The sequence below is a fragment of the Solenopsis invicta genome, chromosome 3 (assembly GCF_016802725.1).
Source record: "Solenopsis invicta isolate M01_SB chromosome 3, UNIL_Sinv_3.0, whole genome shotgun sequence".
Lineage (NCBI taxonomy): Eukaryota > Metazoa > Arthropoda > Insecta > Hymenoptera > Formicidae > Solenopsis > Solenopsis invicta.
Window position 1 is genome coordinate 22,223,048 of NC_052666.1, and position 21,215 is coordinate 22,244,262.

The 21,215-nt window shown below is 39.4% G+C and overlaps 1 protein-coding gene across 6 annotated transcripts in view; it reads left to right on the top strand.

The window, feature by feature from the left end:
* The window catches only part of LOC105196718, a 367,858-nt gene that overhangs the window by 218,367 nt on the left and 128,276 nt on the right, over positions 1 to 21,215 (top strand). For all 6 annotated transcript variants that reach the window (XM_026134882.2, XM_026134881.2, XM_039447669.1 and 3 more), the window contains 2 exons: positions 2,260 to 2,421; positions 4,342 to 4,525. In XM_026134882.2, the coding sequence (XP_025990667.1) occupies positions 2,260 to 2,421; positions 4,342 to 4,525 (346 nt within the window). The remainder of the gene's footprint in view (positions 1 to 2,259; positions 2,422 to 4,341; positions 4,526 to 21,215) is intronic.

A 21,215-nucleotide genomic window follows, 5' to 3' on the forward strand; every position in this document is an offset into this window, starting at 1 on the left:
TTTTACACTGGCTCGGAATTTATGTCTTCTTCCTCCTCTTCTCGTTCCGCCCTCCACTCTCTTCGCCCAGGGCCCTCGTTTTCTCCGCCTCTGCCTCCATTCCCCCGTCCCGCGCTCTCTTTTATCTTCCTCGTCTTGCCCCTCGTCGACAGTGACGGTTTCTCCTCTCGCACGCATCCCCCAATTCTCGTCCTCTTCTCGCATTTCTCGGTCAATCAATCACGCACGCGTATCTCCGCGATTGCAGAATCAACCGGAAATCTCTATTAGAAACCGAATCGCCGCGGCCTCTATTCTCGGTGTCCTAGATCGATCCTGCCAATTGTTCGGCCATAGAATAACGTAGATGCAATCATTATTGGCAACGATCCATTCGTCGAGTGCTTCCTCCACGAATGGAAACGCCATTTGGATGTAAAATCACAGATTAGAAATCCCGAGAAACGGATGGTGCCGAATTTTCTGAGCGGCAGTCAATTCGGAGAGGGATAAAGGTATAATGTGTTCTCGAACGCGATAAGAACTCCGTGACGCATATCCAGCTGCCTATGTAAAAATTGCCTCTATTAATACTTTATTTCACAGAAAAATGCCTTTAAAACCTCCCTGTGATTTCACGATCATTGAAATCGATTTTAAAGTTGCAAATAAAAAGAAATATTTCGTACTGTCTTGATGCAAGATTGATTAGCCGCCGGCACACGCAACGATATCTATTTAATCCCGAAGCGAGATGTTAAAGACTTTTATCAAGGTCGAATTCCGCAGAGTCAGCTAACACGACGTGACGTTACTAACTTTTTGCGCAATCGGGCGAGAAGTTTTCTCTTCTCTTTCTCTCTTCGTGAAACATCGCATGCAGTCCGGAGGACAGAAGGGGACCTTTATACTATATTAATAACCGTGTTTTTGCCGGTTCATCGAGCACGTTCGGAACATCGCCAGATGAGCGAGGTGACGATGATAAAAACGCGAAAGCGCCGTGGATGCAATCTGGTCAGTGGACGCGGAAAAACAATGAACAACGGCTCGTCAAGAGGATTGTATCCTTGCCTCCGTGCCTTCTCTTCTCTCCTCTTTCCTCCCCGTCTCGCTTTCTCAATTTTTGTCGCATTTCTGTTTATTGATGCCATGGGACATATGGTTGCGTAAAGGTGCGTTGTAAAAAAAAAGAGATACGATAGCGCGCTAGGAGAGAAATGTAGGGCGGATGGGGGAGAATGAGAGAAGCGCGAAAGAGCCGCGAACGCGGCGGCGAAAAACGCAATATCGTGCCGGGAATGTCAAGCAGAATGAAAGCAGATCGAGTGGACGTTCAAAATCGTCCGACAAAGCTCGCAGACCGTTCGCCCAGGATTGAGAGTCTTCCAGTATGTAGCTTCGATTGCTGAAAAGCACACGACTGGACGCCTCGTTACGAGCATTCGGTTACGACCGTCGAGGATTGTAGCTGGCGGCCATGGTCGATTATAGGTCAACTTTATTTGACATCGATGAATGTACAGTTACGGCAGTTAAACGGTTCGTTGACGCGCGGTGTATTTGGCTGTTCTCATATTCTGCTATTTACGTATCGAGTATGTAATCCCGCCGTATACATTTCTACGATCAATAAAGATAAACTTGTATGCAGATTAATCCCGATGTAACAGGAGGAGTATCGGAAACATTATTGACGATACATTACCATTATCTTTATACAATATTCGCGATGTCGATCAAGATATAAATTCGATATTGGAGAGCATCGCAATATAATTTGCTCTGCTAATCTAAAAATAATAAAAGAATTCCAATTTTTATGCGAAATAATATTAACTAAAAATTCGTATCACCGATAATTAAAATTCCTGCGCATCGATTAAAAAGTTAAGATCAATAATTCATAAAATTTTAATGGTATTATAAAAATTTCGAGCTATAAAACTCGGAAGTTATCGAGAAAATTAAAACATTTGCTTTAAATTTGTTTTATACGTAAAATAATTTTACCCTGTACTTATCAACATATTTTTACTTGAGAGGTATTAATTAAATATATGTGTATGTAATTAATAGAAACGTACCTCATATCTTACTTGTGTGCATTCACATCCATCTTTATTGCGCAGTCTACTACTATTTTTCAATGATATTTAATATGATTTTATCCATCGGCATTTTACACTCACAGTGCATAAAATGCGCGATGTGAATGCAGATCAAATTGTCTTCATGAACGGTTTGCTTCATAAAGGGACTTATCCCTTTTTTTTCCAGGTCAAGTTGACCTCTGGACACAGAGCACCACCGGCTGCGCTTGCAGCTTTAACTCATCCAGCAACGATTGCGCTTGTTGCGTACCATCGGGCGGCTGCAGCTGTGGTGCATCTTCACCCGACCGATGCGCTCAGTGCGGCCTGGAGCAGCATTGCGCGAATAGTAAGTATCACCAAGTTAATCTTGACTCGCAGCAAGATTGAGTTTCATTAAATTATAACGCTTGCCGTAACATTTTGCTGTGAATGAAAATTTCTTTGTATAAGTATATTTAATGCAGACATTAATTAAAGCCATTGCAACTTAAATGGCGCATTGCGCATTTTAAGAGAAAAGAGATACATCTCTCGCGCGCTTTAATCTGCATGCATGCAAAGCGTGGCGTATAAATGTAAAACTTATTAATTTCGTGAATAGTAGACGGAAATTCTTTCTCGCTGTCGCCTTCGCTACTTTTTCTGTCCGCCGGCGATCAACTAACGTATTTGCCATCTCGGTTCTGTGAGAAAATATAATTACGTCGTGTCAAAAAGACATGGGCGATCTCTTTGAGCCTCTGCCGACGCTAGAAACAAGATTCGCGCCATTAAGCCACTTGCCTCGTGCTGCTTCTCGTTTGCAGCCGCTCGTGTCGCGCGAACAAGTGGAAATTAAAGCGCCGCGGCGAGCGAGTCCTTTTAGAAGCGGTTCATGGGACGGCGCGGAGGAAACGGGGAGGCGTGATTCAAAGAACGAACGGGAAAGTAAAAGAGAACGGGAACGTTTATAAGAGGATGAACGCTCGGCAATGCGCTCAAAAGACATCGAGATGTCTGAGGAAAAGGGGACGTGGTGTCGTGTCGTACGTTTGCGGCTCGCTTTACACGATGGAATAAATCGGTATCGAAGAAATTACTCCCGCGTGCCGTCTACTCGACCTTTCTTTCTTATAACTAATCACTCTTGACGAAGTTTTTATGCTCTATCCATCTAAGCTTTCTTTGCGCTAATTACTTCGGGCGATATTGCCTTCGTGTTCCATCCATCAAATTCTTCTCTCTTTGGATTTCTTTTAGCATTGCAAGATATATATGAGAACGCATAGGTGTACATTATGTAGTTTTTTTTTATTTTGCACGAATTTATAGGATTATTTAGAATAGAAATAAAAAATTTAATAAATGTGAGACCTGATACCTTCAATATCTTAATACAGATAAATAAGATTGTACAATAGAAGCTAGATTTTTTTATGATAAAGAATTAAGATTACCGCCTGATGAAGGAACGTTTTATTGTAAATTTAAAATTTTCATTTGCGCTTCTTTAATGTAAACTTTAGACTCACTTTATGTAAGAGAATCATAAAAAAGATAATATTGATAGTCTCACGTCAAAAGGAAATAACTTCCAAGAAATATAATGCCACGGTTTACAAGAAGGTATTCGCATCACAATCACGGAACATCCTGCACAACATCCTACGGAAAGCAATTAAGAATCAAATTACACACTATGGCAGATTGCCTCATAATATTGCGCCAAGCTGTCGCGACTCGTTGTCGCCCGAACGGTACGGTTGTACAGAGACGCGCCAATGAAACAGTGCAGGCAAGAAAAATTGTTATTAGCTACTTCATTTTTCTTCACTCTTTTCCATTGCCGTCTGTCTCGCAAGATCAAAATTTTGCGTGGAAATCAATATTGTAAAATAAAAATACAGAAATACAATTACATTGTGATTCTATATAACATTTGTATTCTATAAACTTAAGAACCGAAGAATTGGCCACATAGTTCCAAGAAAAATGCAAATAATATTTGACGTGATTTAAAAATGTAGGTAAAACTTTTTTTTTTATTAATTTTAAGCACAATTTAGGCTTGGATCTTTTTTGTTTAATGTAGAAAAATATATGGATTATCTATCTCCTGATTACAATAATTCAAAAATTATAATTTTGTGGGTTGTAACATTTGTGACATTGCATAACTATGGTCAATTATAAGAATATTTATCGATTATGTAATATTAAATCATGCGACCGTATCGCCATTTAGTTGTACGTATTTTTACATAAGCGTCGCTTCGTTCCGTTTCAGTGTGCAACATAACGTTGGACAGCAGGCAGCTGTTCAGCAAATCGGATCGTGGCTTCGGGCAAATAAAGTCACCGTATCTTCAAGGGCCCTCGAGGTGTACATACAGATTCGTGCCGGATACTGGACAGCGAGTCGAGCTGCAGATATATCGACTGGTGTCCATCGGCAGACACAACGGCACCGCGTAAGTAGCTTTTTGGTGACGTCTTTCTTTCCATACTCTCGTATCGCTTAACGGTACCCTTTTGTGCCCCCGTGCTCCTTTATAGCCGCGACCATAAACTTTATGGGAAAGCATTCCCGGCGCCTATATAACTTCCGCCCGACGCGTTATGCGTTTGTATGCAGACTTATGTCACCTTGCGATCGAACTTCGAGTAATTTTGAATACATAGTAAAGCATATGGATACAAGAAGACAGCTTAGGATCTACTTGGATATTTTATGTTATTTAGAAGGCACTCTCCGATAGCCTTGCAACTTTGTTTCTTGTGGCGATAGATTGCATATATTGTTAAAGACAAAGAGCGTCAAACGACCCTTTCAAAATATCTTACACGCGTTTATCGGTCAATAACTTACAATTTTTCCATTGCACAAAGTAACCACCGTTCATGAAACCTTCGTTCTCACTTTTCTCGTTCGTGTAAGTAGTTGAAGAGCGGACAGCGCGGACCGATATGATTGAAAATCGCTCTCGTCGATGGTCGTTTCAATTTATCATACTTCCGCTCTTACGAGACGATAGCTCAGCTCTCAAGCCCTTCTCTCGACTATGGGTGCTGGAAGGAGGAGCTGAGAAGTCAGGAGTAATGCCGGCGGAACCTACCTACGGAAGGGGGTTGGGGAGAAAAATTACTGTTTTCAGAAAGCCCTCCGGCATTCCTAACCCTGCCACACGCGAGCTCGTCCACTCCAGCCACGTTCATGGACAAACTTTGTGGCGGGCAGGAAAAGGCCTTCGACAAGTCCTAGAAAAGTTTTTACAATTTTTCGACAAGGTTCTTCCCCCGCCAATCCCCCCCTCCCTCTTCCGCGCGTTCTCAAGCTTCGGTATGTCACCGCGACGAAGTCGGGGAGCTTACGACACGCCAAGCATCATACGAGCTTACTCTAGTGGCTTTTGTTCCCGTCCCGGAATACGCAAAACGCGCATGGCCATACATACCCACGGAGAGGGTGCTTACGATGCACGGGTATGGTGGCACAAACGAAAAATACACGCTCATATTCCCGTTATTGTTATCTTCCTCGAAAGAGAGAAAAACTACATTTCCGTTGAATTTTCAGCGTCAGTTCTATGTCGTCACGTCTAAAAATAACTCGTATCGGGCGATTAAACTTCTGGCATCAGTTGACATAAGTAATTAATAACTTTGACTGAATGTAATAATTATTTGACTCGCGGGAGTAAAAAATTTTTATTGATAATTTAACGCCTTGTATTCTTAATAATGTAGGTGTTTTACAAATTAAAGAGGAAAATTAAGGGTAAATTAAAGATTCAAGATTATTGTTCAGCCATAAAAAATTGTCGATCCTTTTGAATTTCCAGAGAAGTCTAAGTGAGCACAATTAAGCGATTTTAAGTGTTCTTGAATTACACGCTACGCTTAATGTACAAATCTGCATAATTCTCACGTATTACGCTTCCAAACAATAAGACTCTAAACGATCTACGCCAGGAGCTGAAAGCGTTGCGTTAAACGCATATAAAAAATGCAAGAGCCCACACTTCAAGTCCACTTGTTAGCGAGGAAACGGCTGGTAAGCTGAGGGCGAAAAATACCGTTACTCTTGCCTGCGCGGTGCAGATCGTTCGCGTTTCTTTCGTTCTCCATGCCCTGCGCTCTGAGAAACTGCAACGACCGGAAGTAACAGCACCGCCCACACGAGCCGTACCCTTCGCGCAAATCCTTCTACAAGGAAAAATATTGGCGCTTGATCGGCTTTATCGTGGAAAATCCTGCGAAATTTTAGTGTTACTCCTCGAGCGGAATCCTCGAGAAATTTTGCGGGCCATTTGCGACGCTCTTGGAGAGTCGAGGCGAGGAATATTATGCGAAAGAAGTCTGGAAAACAGTGAACTGAAGATATTCAAACAGTCATCTGACAAATGAGCTTCAAATTTCATATCGAGCTGAACCGTCCTCGCGTTATTGAAAGTAAAACTGCAGCAGATCGATATTAACTTGTGTACGTGTGCGCGTAGGAAAAATATATTTGCGTGCTAAATACCTATTAAAAGTGTGCACGTTGAGACGCGCGTCTGCGTGTAGATAACTAGGAGGATAACATCGTGTGTTTAAACGAGTATTTTGTCACAAAATTTTGTTTGTTAAATTGCGCACACACTCTTTCGCGAGAATTCAACGTTTGCGAATGAGATTGAAATAGCCGGTTTTCGTAGTTTACGCAACGCATGACGCTGAATTAATATCACACCGGACCGTAGCATAGGACGGAGTTGGTGGAAATATGACAAACGACACATGTTACATGTGCGGTCGTGTAATACGCGTGTAGTTCATGCTCGTTAAGTTATAATTAATGTAACTTTCTGAGCCCCGCACTATGTAGGACGCTATAATAGGTTCCTTGCGTTGTTCCGTATCACGTTCATCACATCCCTCAAAGGACAAGCGGTTGATCACTGAGTATGAAGAATTGTGTTATCATACAAAGGAGACTCGCCAATACCGGCATAGATCTAAAACGACTACTTATTTCTCGAAAACTAAACGTTGCACTTTATTAATACTGAGGATTTGCATTGATAAGTAAGGCGAGAAAAATTCATAATTCATATATCCGTGTAACTTGTTTTTACATAAAATCTGCTAAAAATAAGTTGCTTCTTTAAAAATAAAATTAACATGATTTTTTTTTGCAAATTGATATACTTTAATAGGCACTTTGATAGGCACTTTCTGGTTTGTATTTATATTTCCATAGTTTTATTCTCAATTTTTGTTTGCGAAATATCCAAAATTAAAGTGATATCGGCGACCTTCCTCTACTATATTCACTATCAAATTTACCGTAGTTAATTTAAAAAAAAAGTAATCAGATCTCTCTTTTTTTTATTAACTATCTGGAATTAATTGAATCTTCTAAATTAAACTAAATATCCGTGACTGCGGCAGTCATCGCATTTTACAGATATTTATGCTTTGCATAAATCGCTATACGTTTATATTGTCCCTTCCTATTCTTGACAAATGCTGTCTCACGTACGCAAATCATTTATCTTACCGCTGTCCCATACAGTCGGACTTTCCGGGGTCTCCTTTCGAGCACTCATAAGAGCTTGATAATAGAACGTGAATTTCTCGAAATGGAACAAAGCGCGGGCCACTCGAGTGTCCCATGTTCCGGGCCGAAAACTGGAAGATGTAGGTGCTCCTAATCCCGAATGCCGAGCCACGGTCACCGCGATGTACGTGCACGTTCTCGATGAGACGCAATTGGGTCAGGTCCTTGGCTGGACATGCACTTCATTCCGTGAACGTCCCTCGAATGACCCGGACGATGCGATTTCGGGTCCGATGTCGTATTAAGTGACCGCTATAGTTAGAGATACCCTCGAACGAAAATCGAAAGCGATGTCGAACAAGATCTCTTCTCCGTAAAGTTGCTCATTGTAGCATTTGCATTTTCCCTTTGCGCACTGGCTTGTTAGCGGAGTTTCTATTTTAACATGCTCTTGTAGCTAAGAAACTTTGTTGACAAAATGTGATTAACACATTTCGCTGTTTGTCAAAAGTTTATTTAATAGGCAATTAAAAATAACTTGTGTAACGGATATCCGTGCAACATATTATTTTCATTTTTAGTCGAATATTGTGATATTAGATTAGCTGAAACCATCAAGCTTCATGAAGCCTAGCGAATTTAATGCCACAGGCATAATTCTCTCCAGTCCTCGAGAATTGATTTGCGCGAAAACAGCACGCGGTTCGCTAAATCCGCAGAGATATCGCTCTGGACGCACTCAAATTAACCGTACGGAATTAATTTACGGGCTTTATTGAACGTTGAACAAATTTTATACTTTTCCACTCATAAACTTTTGATTGTACGTATTCTCGAAAATTAGTTAGCATACAACATGCGGACAATACATTCGCGTATTGTCCGAGATCGCACAAATTAAACGTGGTATACTCGCCGTCAATGTTCCCGAAATCATTCGCCAGCTGAATGCTCATGTCGTCTTTATAATTCTCTCATTTCAATATAAATGTTCCTCTATATATCTATCTATCCATCCATAAAGTTAATTAATTTGCAATTATATGAATGGGAGGATGTCCCCGTAAAGGAAATAATGTCTGTTCTGTTCGAGAGAAACCGAATAAATCGAATATTAATTTGTGAAATTGAATGATTGAATGGTCAAATAGGAGTGGGAGGGGGGGGCGAGAGAGAGAGAGAGAGAATTAATTCAGATAGACGCGGATATATTTGTTCAATCTATGGGGTATAGAAGCCATAGACGTTCTATAAGGTAATAAGCCAGTTAATGAAGGTCCAAGATATGAGAAATTCGCGTTTCGTCGAAAAACCTGTTCCCGTCAATCAGATGGACGATGAAAAATATGCGAAGTTAATTAAAAAATATCTCATGAATAACGCACGAATTATTCTGCATAAAGTAACATGTTATCCGCTCTGATGTCCTTCTCTCTCTTTCTCTCTCTTCCTCTCTCTCTCGTGAGGGATGTTAACCTGCAGAATGCTGAAAAATTGCCTTCGCCGCAGCAGCGGCGTACACACCGTCCGTAATTAATTCATTGCGATATCGCGCGAGAGGAAAACTCTCGCATTACCCATCCCGCGAATATTCCAACCGGCTTGTTGACGGATGTGTATGCGACGTAGTCTGGGGAGAAAGAGAGAAAGAGCGTAGATTTCGTTCGTCAGTCAGTGGAAAGCGCCGGAGAAAAGCGCATCCACAGCGTCTCTTTCTCTTTCGCCATGCAACCGCTCTCTTCCGCCCTCTCATCCTTACACTTCACTCTTCCGTCTTGTCGTCCCGCGTACATGCGGCCCGGGCGGGGCCGGGGCGGGGGTGTGAGCGACAAAATTACGTCGCTCAGCGGAATACTATTAAGTGGGGGTAGCGGAATAGAATGAGTCCCGCGGGTGATGGATGACCTTAATTTCGCTATGATTACCGCGGCGGCTCGGGAATTTGTATGAAAATCGCTCGGGGCCGCTTCTTTCACACGATCCCTCCCTTCGCACCTTCGATCACTCTCCCCGACTTCTTCTCGCCGTCCGCGTTCCCGCATCTCTCGTCTCCTATCTTTCTTTCTTTCTTTCTTTCTTTTTTCCTCCCGCGACTGCCGCCACCGCTTTCAGATTAATACCCTTTCGCTCTAATTTCATGTTCCGCGGTAGACGTCTCCCATAGAATCGTACACGCCTTTCAGAAATGAGAAATTACACATCGATATTTAATGACGTAGATTAACAGTTCGGTTAGCAGCTTGTTAAAGCGTGACAGCGATCGAAGGATTAAGGAGAAAGAAGAGAAGAAAGAAGAATACTTTCCGCCAGGAAAATATTGGGGAAGGAAGACAGGAGAAGCTTTTGAAGTCTGTTATCTGTAAAACTAACACTTTAATCAACGCACTTGATAATGATTAGTACATTCTTTTAATTACTCCGAGGAGCTTAAAATGTAAAAGGAAACACAGAAACTTTTCCATTTGGTTTATTGCCGATGTATCTTTCGTAGCATAGAGGAAGGATGGCGGAATACCGTTTTATTTTTTTAAAATAATTCAATAAATATTAACACCGCATAATTCTTACCAACACCAGTTTGTTAGCCATAGAATTTTATCAATTACCCTATAGATAGAAGTTCATCAGGGACATGTAGAACAAACATAATTTACAATTTATTTATTGAAGAGAGGAAACAAGAAAGCGCTTGTGAGGATCAATCATGGATACTAATAACTGTCATAAAAAGCATTTTTAATTATAAAAATGTTTTAAATTAATGATAATTTGTAGATCTTACACACTAATAGTGCCGCAAAACAAAGTTTTATGAACATTTTATGTTTTATTTGAAAAAAAAAAATAATTTTTTAAAAATAATTTGTTTGGTTTAAAAATTATATATTTTTAAAAGAATTTCTTTGCTGCGCTAGTAAACATTATGCAACGTCCACTATGAGGTTGTAAAGTCGCAAGAGCGGTTTTACGCTCGAAATGTAAATATAATAGCTCACGATCTTTATATAATTTTATGTGGAATTCATACACACATTATGGCACACATTGAATCCAATTACATTATTTGAAAGTCACATTCAAGCTAAAGTTAAAAAATTAATATTAAATATATACTTTTCGAAATTACATAGAAAGGTTTACACTTGAAAACATTGCTGCAGTCTGCAAAACTAAAATTAAGTTTTTATAAAAACATAGTGAACATTAATGACCAGTAACTATCCTACAATGTTTAAATAAACAGTAAGGAAGTAATTTTAATGGTTGCTCTTAGAATTTAACGCGAATTATACGAGATATCGTAGTACCTCACCATTTTACACGTATCTCACGACTCCCGTCTTTCTTCTATTTTATACTATATAAAATACATAGAAAGATACTTGTAAGCTGTGAGATCGGCACAAAGAAAATGCGGGACGTGCTTTAACTGGGGCTTATTACCGTTATTATATTTGTATTATACATCCGACATTACGAAGACCATAAGCGCGAGAATGTTCGAGCGGCGATAAGATAACTCTAGCCGGCGCAAAACGCGATCCTTCGGCCATTACCTTGTGCGTTATATATAGTTGAAGTTTTTAGCATAGTTACGTAATACGCCATGAAGATAAATTTTCTTTCCGACTTTCGCAAAACAATGTTGAAGCGTTTTAATTTTCTTGCAAAACTTTCACGTGGGATACATTACAGAACTTTCATTTGTTAAAATGCGCTCCTTCAGCCTATACCGTGCGCATTTGTTTAAAACGAATATGGACGTGCGTAAATTTGCAAAATGATTTACATACATTAAAAGCACAGTTAAAAGATTCACCGGCGATATTTAGGATGCTGTATTGCGCATTGGAATATTAATTATTAAAAATTTATTAAATATTATTTATGCATTATTGGAAAATGTTTTCAATATTAAAATGTGCTCTTTAATAAAAAAAAAAGCTTTCAAGCGAATGTAAGTATATCAAATAGCGATATCGATTTTTATCTCTCATTCTGTGCAGTTTGTTTGTGCAGCACGTATGCTTCTAAAAGGGATACACCACCCGCGAGTTGCCACGTCATATAACGATTATTCCCGTTCGAAGAGTTCATCTCCTTTCGCGGAAGCTGTAGCTCGGCAAGCGGGGATATTATACTCGAAGGCTAAGATTTAAGTAGCATCATAAATTACGCTACTTTTACGGTAGAATCACCTAATCCGCGCCAGGAACGGTTTCGCCGAAAAGCGAACTTCTCCATCCTGACTCGGAATTTATACCTCTTGACATTTTGAACGCAAAGTGACACAGCGCGTTAGGCGCAGTAAGTTTCACGTCGTGAAAAAGTATCAGAGCAATTTATCTAAACTAAAATCGTTTCAGAGAGGTGCGCTTTGTCGCGACATTACAAGGATAAACGAACGAGAGAAATGTCTCGACTTTCCTCATTACACACTCTGAGAAAGAAGGTCAAAATGTTAGCAAGCTGTTACTTGTGACTTTTTTTTAATATTTGTTGGTTATAAAAAAAGTTTGATTGTAACGACGAAATACGCACTTCTGTGATATTGTACATCTCATTTTTCTTACTAATTGGTTTATTTACTCAAAATAAAAATTTTTTTGCTGTATTTAAATAAAGATTTATTTTCAATGAAATAAATTTATATCGCACAAATAAATTTTTAAGTATCTTTTTCTCAGTGCAGATATTCCAAGCACATAATCACACGCTTACATTTTCATAATTAAATTATATTTTAAATTATAAGTGAAGGCAATTTGTATTTCCTTCTGATAAACGAACCGTTGTCATTTTAGCAAAAATAAAACAAGACAAATTGTTGTCTGTTGCGAGACAATCCCCTGAAATCAAACGTACGTTTGTCACGATTTTCTCTATTCGGGCGAAAAGACGCCGCGTACGCACGTAAGATTGTCATAAGTCACGCGTCGTATCACGACGCCACGAAGATAACGCGATTACATATGTACATCACGTTCGCGACTAGAATATCAGACGGTACAATTCCTTCCCGAAATTCGACGTTTCGCTCTCGAGGTACGCTTCTAACGGCGCTTGCTTACTGCGCGAGCTGCAATAATGTATGCCGAGCACACTTCATGAATTGTTTGCCCGCGCTATGTACACTTATCAAATTAGACACTCGCTCCGTTGATAAATCCAACACGAGCGTTTGGTTGCCGCGCGACGTTCGTTACGCATGGCATAAATGATACACGCACGGTAAACGCGGCGAACAACGCTGAGCTTGCGCGTTTAACGTGCACCTCAAACGAACTATCTCCGCTCTTGATAAGAACATCCCGAAATTTAATTTTGCCCTAGGAGGAAGGTAAATGAAGCTATGTAACATTCGTGGCGCTTTAAAGTCGTCGGCTTAATTAATAATCGGCTTTATTAATAACCGTTGTGTGCACCGCGATCTGATGTTACGAATAAGCCATTAATTTGCATACTAATTCCGCCGAAAATGATATAAAGAAAGAATTTATTGTGCTGCAGCGTTATTTCAAATATATCTGAAAAAATTGCACTTGAGTTAAACTTTATAGAAGAAATTAAAACTATATCAAAGTTGACTAATTGAATTTATAAATAAAACACTGATAACTAAATCGTGTATGTATTCAGCAGACATTGCTACTCAGTTGTCCAAAAGCGAAGTGTTATGAAAAAGATCGTATAGAAATAAATATTTTTAGTCTTATGTTTTTTATTCTTAAATTACTATGCAGTTGTCTGAGTATTTGATATCTGTTTAGATAATAAATATAAATCTTACTTAATATGTATATTCCCGCAATTTATTTTTGTTTATCTATTTTATTATTTGCATACCACGATTTTTTTTTTAAATGTACCAGTGAGGTGAATAGATGAATCTTATCTTCCGGTTATAAATACATATACTAACTAATTCTGATAGTCATAAATTTTATAATATTTTTTTTTTGTTCTAGATACGTCTAATTTATCAATAACTTTAACGAGATTATCAAAAAAATATTTATAAAATTAATAAAATAAGCGGTTTTAACAAATTTATGTTATAATTAAAAATTAGTTAAATAAATTAAGTTTTATTTCAATTTTCGGTATTTTAATATATTTTTATTTACTTGAGTATAATTTATATTTATATAATTTATATATTTTATAATATATTATTTCTTAAGTTAGCAATCTCAACTTAACTCGACTTTGGAGCTATTTGTTTCACATAATAATATATTTAAAAAGCATTAATTTTTTGTATCAGTTATTATTTTTCATTTATTGTTAAAATGTTATTAGACATCCTAATATATCTAATAACTGATACATACAATTTAGTTTTCTTTTCTTCGATAAATCTTTCAGTTTTGTGTGTAAAAATTGAAAAGTTGATCAATTAGCCCCCAGCTTTCCGTATATTCAATCAATTTCCTTCATTTTGTGTTCACGGATTATTCTTGGATTTGCGATGCTGTTCCCAACTCGATCATATCGAGGGAAAAACTGCTAAGAATCACCGCAATTTTGCCCCTGAGCGAACAATGGACGATGCGCCTAAGCTTCGTCCCTACATAGGGGACTACATAGAGAACGGTTTTTATCGGGCATCGGCCAATTGATCTGTGCGCTTCTGGAAATAATACGACCATGCGGTTATCGCCGACGTGATTTTACGATCGACTGGCGCGGACGAGACAATGGCCTCCCGTTATTTATTAGCTCGAATCTCGGCGCATTATGCGCGATCAAATCTGTCTGGATCGCGGCGTGCGTGATTGGCCCATGGTTTATGCACGGTTTAGGTGGCTTTTCAATACGAAATCTCGCTGAAATAAATCATTAGCATTCGCGAGCCCACAGCTGGCTATTATGGTTAAATAATTGCGTTATTGTAACTGATGGCGCTCAAGTCCTAAAAATCGCATTATCCAATTCCGACTGACGAGTTAATCGTGCGCTTCCGTGTCGGTTTTATCATTTGGAAGTTCTTCGCTAAGAACCTGACAGGAAAAAAAAAGAATCAAATGGAATAAAATGAAATCAAATTTGCGAAGCGTCCTCATTGTTTCATCGTAACAATGGATATTTTCGCAACGATGTCATGAGCAATATCTGCAGAGAACGCGACAAGAACCGTATAATCCTTATTCCGTATTAAGATCACGAAATGTCGCTTAACACGTCTGCCTTTTTTCCAGCTTTTTTCAGTTCGCTCAAGGAATTTACATGAGCCAGCACCCGGTTTTTGCGATATGTTAAATACATTTCAGTATTCTTTTAACGCATTAGTAATTTTTAAATTCTAAAAGGTGGGTAATCTTAAAAGTTTAAATGAAAATCGTTAAACCGTGGCATTCGTGTCTCCTCGTAGATCCGATGAAATCGACCGACAATTAGCAAAGCTCGAAGAGTCTCCGACCACATCATTGTTCCCTCTCTCGTTTCAAATCGACTGGCCGCCAGCTTTACCGCTCGTTCCTCCATCCGTCTTTCATGCGGACCAGCCGGAACGGGGAATAGTCTTGTTTTCAGAAAACTTCAGATCCAATTCACCAACTTTCCACATTACGACAATGCCGTTCGAGTTCGAGGACGCGTGGAGTAGTCTTTCAGCCTTTCGAGGGTAAATGAAACTGCCGCGGAGAGAAGCAGGAGCCAGAAAGACGTTTCGTGCCGGACAGAAAGGAGAACGCGAATCACTCCTTTCCCCTCAACTTTACCGCTGATTACACGTTCCGCTACTGAGTAGAATTCGTCTTGCCAGAAATAAATTAGTTAATGGATCTCTCTCCGGTGCACCCTGTTTCAGTGCACGGCAGAAGACAGCAATTTTTTGCGACTACGGCAAAAGCAAAGATGGAAAACTGTGTTCGTAATAGACGAGATAATTAAAATTAGTCTCACAGTTAATCTTGCATTTATTTGAAACTTTCATAATACAATTCTAATGGAATTAAGAGTCGATATGCCTATCACTAAATTACAGCATAATAACTTTGGTCGTTTATTCTGCTTAGATGACAGTACGTTTAAAAGACATCTATGTTTCGGAAGACAGAGATCTTTTTGAAAACAAAAGAGTTTCCGAAGAAAGTTTCTCGTTAAGAAGTATAATTTATATTAATTATATTTAATTTGCATTTACATTTCTTTATATTAGCTATTGATTCACTATATTAAATTATTATCAGAGTTTTCTTTTTTTTGTAAACAATGTTAAAATAACATTTTTTTAGTTACGTCGTTGTCGTAACAAATGTGCGCTGGTATTTAAAGGACACTTTAATCTGAAATTTTCGGTATGAATGCACACGGACTTCGACAAACAATTCTTATTCGTGCAATTTACAGCATTTAAAATTTGTCTGAGAGAGTCGAGATTAGGAAAACGCGGTGGAATTTTACGATTAACAATTTATTACGCGTCTCAACGAAAAGTGAAATTATTCTCGAATCTCGTGCGTCGCCGTGTTTCACGATCGTACAAAAACTACGCATCCGTGGGTCATATCGGGTCATATTGAAAGCCAGAAATGGTAAACTTCTCGCTTATCCGTACTCGTTTGCACCACCAGCGCGATTTGTGCTCTGTAGATCGTCGCCGGATTAACGGGCTACCGATCGATGAAACACATTCGCATCCGTCGCTTGGTCGTCGTCCGATTTTCGAGGGCTTGGCGAGGGTGGATCTGCGCACTCCATCTCTCTAACCGGCGCACGTTGCCGCGCCCGGAATCATTCTGATCGTTAGAAATTTGATTTCACGCTCGCCGCATCCATAACATCCCTGCACGAACGCGAACAACGCCGATGGTAGTAATGGTACATGGAGAATAGGCTTTCGCGTGCCGCACGTATTGGGTGGAACGCGAAATTTGATCGAGATTATCGTTGTCTATAAATTTAATAAAAAAAATTAAAAAGTAAGAATTAAATTATTAATTTAAATGTTATAGTTCAAATTTTAATAAATGGTGATAATAAATAATGTTTTTTGTTTGATAATTAATTTACGTTATAATGCCGATAATGAAGAATAACGATAGTTTCTGTCTGTACAAAAATTTGATATATGGTATATAAAACGCGACGTTTTATCATCCTTTCCGTATCCATCTAATCATCGTAAAGAAATACGAGATAAGAACGTAAATGGTTTATACGCGCGTAAAAAAAGGCGATAGATTCATTTTTACGTAACACCTAGTATGTGCATGCGGCGCATGTACCGTTCCCTCGTACTCTCATTTTCCGTTACTCTCGCGTCTACCTGATGTAACGGGCGTAGTCCCAACGCGAAATAACTCGCATAAATCACCGATGGTTACGCAGATACATTTCGTGCGATTCCACTGGCGGCAATGTTTTAATAAAACCCGAAGCCCAATTATTCAACTCGACGACCTCAGTTTGCATCCTCAAATGACCCGCGTACGTGTACACGAACTAAAAATCTCTTAACCTTTAACCAAAATAGCTATTTTGCTATTCTGTATTTTATTCAAAAGGGACCGTGAGCATTTGTCACTTTTATTTCTCGTCGCGTGTAGTTTGCAAGGGTATTTTGGCATTTTCGATAAAAACGATTGGCAAGCATCGTGACAAATAGCCGTCATTCCTTTTCGCAGTCGACGCCGAAGCCGCGGATCACGTTACGGCTGTTTGGACAGCCGTTAGGCGTTAAAAATAGCATGTACTCAAAGTTTTCCGCTTGCTCCCTTCCTCGCGTGTCTCGTTATCCTTCGCGATAATCTGAAATCATACATGCCGCTATAACGATCGTCGGGGAAGACGGAGAAATGGTTTCGAGAACAGCGACTCGACGTTGACAAACACGCGCGTGTATCATTTTCGAGCATTGCTTCTCAGCGTGAGGCGGACGTCAAAAACACACGTGAAACTTTGATACAGGCCTGACGGCTTCCGGTCACGAAATCCAGGCGTGGATACGCGAGGATCTGAAATCCAAGCGGCGTACGTTCCATCGTTATGAACGAAAAGAGCAAAAGTCAGAGCGCCGAAGTGTGAGAAGTAGGAAAGTGAAAAAAGTTTTCAACGCCTCTCTCTCAGCCCCCTTTGCGCTTCTCGCCACCCCGATCTCGTTATTCTTTTAAGACCCGCGTACAGCAGATCGTTTCCGAGAGAAAGAGGAGAATCCACCGTGTTGATTTATTCGAGGAAAGAGCTACAAGAAAATTATGTGCATCTTAACGTAGTCCGGTCAATTGCACTTTTTTTTTTCATCGACTGATTAAAGTCAAATCTTCGATAGAATATTCTCTCGGAGAAGTTCGAGAGGTGCAGTTTTATCGGTTGTATTTTTTCGTCAAGACGTTGGAGTTTGCCTCGGTGGGAGGGGTGGAAAACGGGGTAGCGTCGAGTAATTCTTGATTACCGGAGGATAAAAAGGACTGTGAAGTACTTATTTCTTAACGAAAGCTAATTGTCGGATATATATTTGCGTAATTTACATTTTAAAGCGGAGAGAGTGCTCGTTAAAGTCTATTGCGTAAATGTGCAATTGGAATTGAAGTAAATAAGAGTCTCGACTAGCCAATTGTCACGGTTCAGTGAATCGAAGCTTGCGATTTAAAAGCCGAGGTGATCAACTTAACGACGCGTCGAACAGCCGTTCGTGACTTCACAGTTCCAACAAAATTACTGCAATGTCTGTTTCGCTGCTATTTAAACGTCGGACGATTCTTAGCCGTCAGAATAATCCTTCGTTATATCACTTGATACTGAAGTATGGCTTACCGTCCGATCTCTCGTCGAGACATGCTACTTAAAATGCGCTTAGTCCTTGTAATGTAAAAACAAATTTTCAAGTACCGCAATTTCTGCAATATTTATACTATAAACATTTATGCTACGAACAACAATAAAGACAACAATAAAAACACAAATCTTTTTTAATCGTAACTTTGTACACCACAAATTATGTTGTTTAATTAGTGTTACATATAAATTTTGTTTATTTACTGAATTCTTTAATTCCAATATCGGATGATAATAATTTCATTAAATGCAGTTATGTAAAAGATTAACGAAGCGGATGTAAAGAAATAGAAGCGATTTTATTACCGTTTCGCCACGGTAGTTGTGCGAAAGCACGGGACCGTGCCCTTTATCGATTTTCCTTCCTGCAGAGAGAGGTCAGTGTACCTTTAAAACTTTATCAGCCACTTATACCGCCGTTTTATCGTTTTCACAAGAAAATCATTCAACATGGAATAAACTATACCAACATTCCTAGCGCGTGCCAAAGGTAGTGCAAAGCACGGCGGCTGAGAGGGTGGTTCTTAGCTACGGATAGAGCTACTAGTAATTTATTCTACTTTCAGTGAAACTAACATTTTCATTCCAACTCTGATTCTACGAAATGTCGGGGATGAATAATTTTCCATATTTTCGAAGCACAAGCGCGGGACATACATGAAAAAAATTTCAAAAAAGCGTATCTCGGTAAATATCTTTGTTATGTAAATTTTGTTAAAAATGTCAAAAATCCGGACAATAATAAAGCAGCGTATCAAATAAAATGTTTGTTACATAACCATACGTAGACAAATATTACATTAATAAGAAACATTAAAATCTCATGTTAGATGGATTAATTAAAAGAATTTTAAAAAATTTGGAAAACAATATTTGAATAAAAGGCTACTTGTAACAAACTACCGTTTGAAAGGATTTTTCCAACCTGTAGCCATAATCCGTCAGATAAGTCAGATGTTTGATGGCAGCACAAATACAATCTGATGATGAAATCAACTGAAACGCAGTCAACGCAGTTCACGCAGTCAGAAATCAATTGACATTTTTGAATGTACCGCTTGGAAAGTCGAGATTAAAGTGTTCCCTGTCGTACGAACTCAGCCGTTTGAAAACGAATTACAGCACGCCTGCACGTATTGCAGTAAATGAATTTTATCTCTCAGTTGGCTTTGCTATTGACGCATCGTCAGCGAACATTATTCCGGGTTAAGCCGATTTGTTTTACTTAAACCCGTAAAACGGGCGATCTCCTATCTGAATTAAAAAGATAATTGAATTTTTCGATTTATATGTTACTGTTCCGCCGACACTGCAGCCTTTCTTTTATCAATTTTCCAACAAGTCGATTCGACAGTGAGCCGAACCCAAGTTTTTCGATCGTCACAATTTATTTAAATTTTATACACACAAAAAACTATATTCTTGGAACAAGAGAATTAGATACTTTTCAATTATATATTTTCTTAACACATTCTTAATGGATAAGAATGTATTCTTTTCTAGAATATCATTGAAACTAAGAACGAGGCGAACTCTTTATTTCGAGCTTCTAGACAATAAAATTCTATGCAGATTATATTAATATTTGCAACAATTATATTGTTACAATTTAACATAGTCCATGTACTGTTGATGCTCAAAGCATTAATCATCATGACATTTAAATAACAGATAATACAATATATATGTAAAAGTGCTTTGAAGAGCTGACTAATCATTCCAGACAATGGCATGTTTTAAAGATCAGTATTAATAATTTAGATTATTTTAATTTTCTATTTTTAATCTTTATATTCAGCGGAAAACAGTACGTATTTCAATACTTTTAAATTACATTTCCTTACGTTTGTTAAAAAATTTAGTTTTAGGGTCTGAAATTAAATAAATTCTTTTGTTGCTCATTTTAAAAGAAGTTAATATAAAAATAAGAAGAAAATTTTGAAGTTGAGAATATAATTTTTTTCGATATAGAGGAAAGAGGAAGACATAATCGTACAGTACATTATAAATCAGTAGTATCTTTCTCGATGTTCTCGCGCATGATGGCGATAATGCGATTTCGATCACTTCGATTATCCGCATCACGGTGTTTGCTAACGCGGTAAGCGAACCACCGCCGCGCAGCGCCGCGCCGTCTTGCGCCACATCATTCTCGGTCGCACCTGCGAGGGAGTTCTTCACTTTTGCTCGTTGGGGGACCGCGTCGGTTTACATTTAAATTTATAATCCGTCTCTTGGAACGAGGGGGCTCCGTCCGAATGCCCGCAGTAAATTGATTTGCAGTATAACTCCGTTCCCTCGTCGCCGTTGGAGGGGTTCGCACTTCGTCGGTGAAAAGAGGGTACAGCGTGAAAAAGACATGGAAAGCTGTGCAAGCAGAATGGCGAATGGCGAATGGCGAAACGCCGGGATAGTACGGCGGATGACGGGTTTGAGGAAGGGAGGAAATGTAAAATACGAGATGGTCTGGGCGCGGTAAGCGATTTCCGGTTGACTGACTGACATCGGTAAGCTTGGCGCTGCCTCCGGGCAACCTTCTCACCGTCTAGCCGGTTTTCCTCCTCGTTCTCCCAGGCTATCCACGAGCGGACGTATATACCGGGGCGAACGCGTGTTTGTTATGTGCAGACCAACGTGCACGAACGTACACAAGACCGGGATTCTCGCAACTCCGTTTTCCACTCGGAGGCTCGACCGCGATTAAGGTACTCCGCGACAAGACGCGCCAAATTGCACGGTATTTCGAGGAGGCGGCACCGAGGACCCGCCATCCACATTGCCTGACAGCGATTTCGACAAGAACGCGTTCTTCCGACGAAGTGTGCACTTGCCGAGAT